Here is an 895-nt window from a genome sequence, read left to right as displayed (position 1 = left end):
CCTAATGACAACAATAGAAAATAAAAGAAAATGACAAAACTAATAAATATCTAGGATTAAGATGTTTCTCTCTTACTCTAAAAGCATCTAAAATTTCTCCATCTTTTATCACAAGTCTTGGGTCTAGTCAACATGAATCACAATCCAAGTGTGCCAGTTGTTATTATAAAATAAATTATTGTAATTATCATAATTAAGTTGTGGATAACTGATGAAGGACATGCATGAACCACACATGAAGTAGTTAGTTACTACCTCTTTGAAATTCTTGTATAAATACCCTAGCCATTGCAATAGTATAATAACTCAAAGCAAGATATACTCAATAGCACAAAAAGATGAGTAATTCTCAAATAATCCAGTATTATTTTTTGGTTATTGTTGTTATGGTCACTACTAATTTGGGCACATGGGTAATCCCTACCAATGGCATGAACAATGATGATAATGGAAGGCTCACTCACCATTTCTATAAGAAAACATGCCCTAAGGTGTTGCCAGTGATAAGGTCTGTGGTTGAAAAGGCAATAAAGAAAGAACCGCGCATTGGAGCTTCATTGCTACGTTTGCATTTTCATGACTGCTTTGTTAATGTAAGTAAAGTAATTGCATGCATGCATGAATTAATTTACTATTTAAATAAAGATGTTTTTTTATGAAAATAATGAACGAAAATATTAGAAATCTAATCATTTATATTATTTTTCTTTATCAATTAATCTTTTGGAACGAATGATTTGATACAGAGAATCAATCATCTTAAATTTTTTTATGATAGTTTAATATGTTTAAATAAATTATTTAACTAAATTATTTTAATTATTATTTTTACATAAAAATATTTTTATGTGAATAATCACTCATAATTTATTAATAGTGCAAGAAATTATTTCAT

The 895-nt window shown here is 27.5% G+C and overlaps 1 protein-coding gene across 1 annotated transcript in view; it reads left to right on the top strand.

The window, feature by feature from the left end:
- Window positions 1-294: 294 nt before the first annotated feature.
- LOC107473786 (peroxidase P7-like) overlaps window positions 295-895 on the top strand; it is a 5,741-nt gene continuing 5,140 nt past the window's right edge. Inside the window, exon 1 of the mRNA XM_016093364.3 lies at window positions 295-593. Within this exon, the coding sequence (XP_015948850.1) occupies window positions 339-593 (255 nt within the window). The 5' untranslated portion in view covers window positions 295-338. The remainder of the gene's footprint in view (window positions 594-895) is intronic.

This window comes from Arachis duranensis, chromosome 1 (assembly GCF_000817695.3).
Source record: "Arachis duranensis cultivar V14167 chromosome 1, aradu.V14167.gnm2.J7QH, whole genome shotgun sequence".
In the NCBI taxonomy this organism is placed as follows: Eukaryota; Viridiplantae; Streptophyta; class Magnoliopsida; order Fabales; family Fabaceae; genus Arachis; species Arachis duranensis.
The sequence above is the reverse complement of the archived record's forward strand: the minus strand, read 5'-3'. Positions and strand labels throughout refer to the sequence as shown.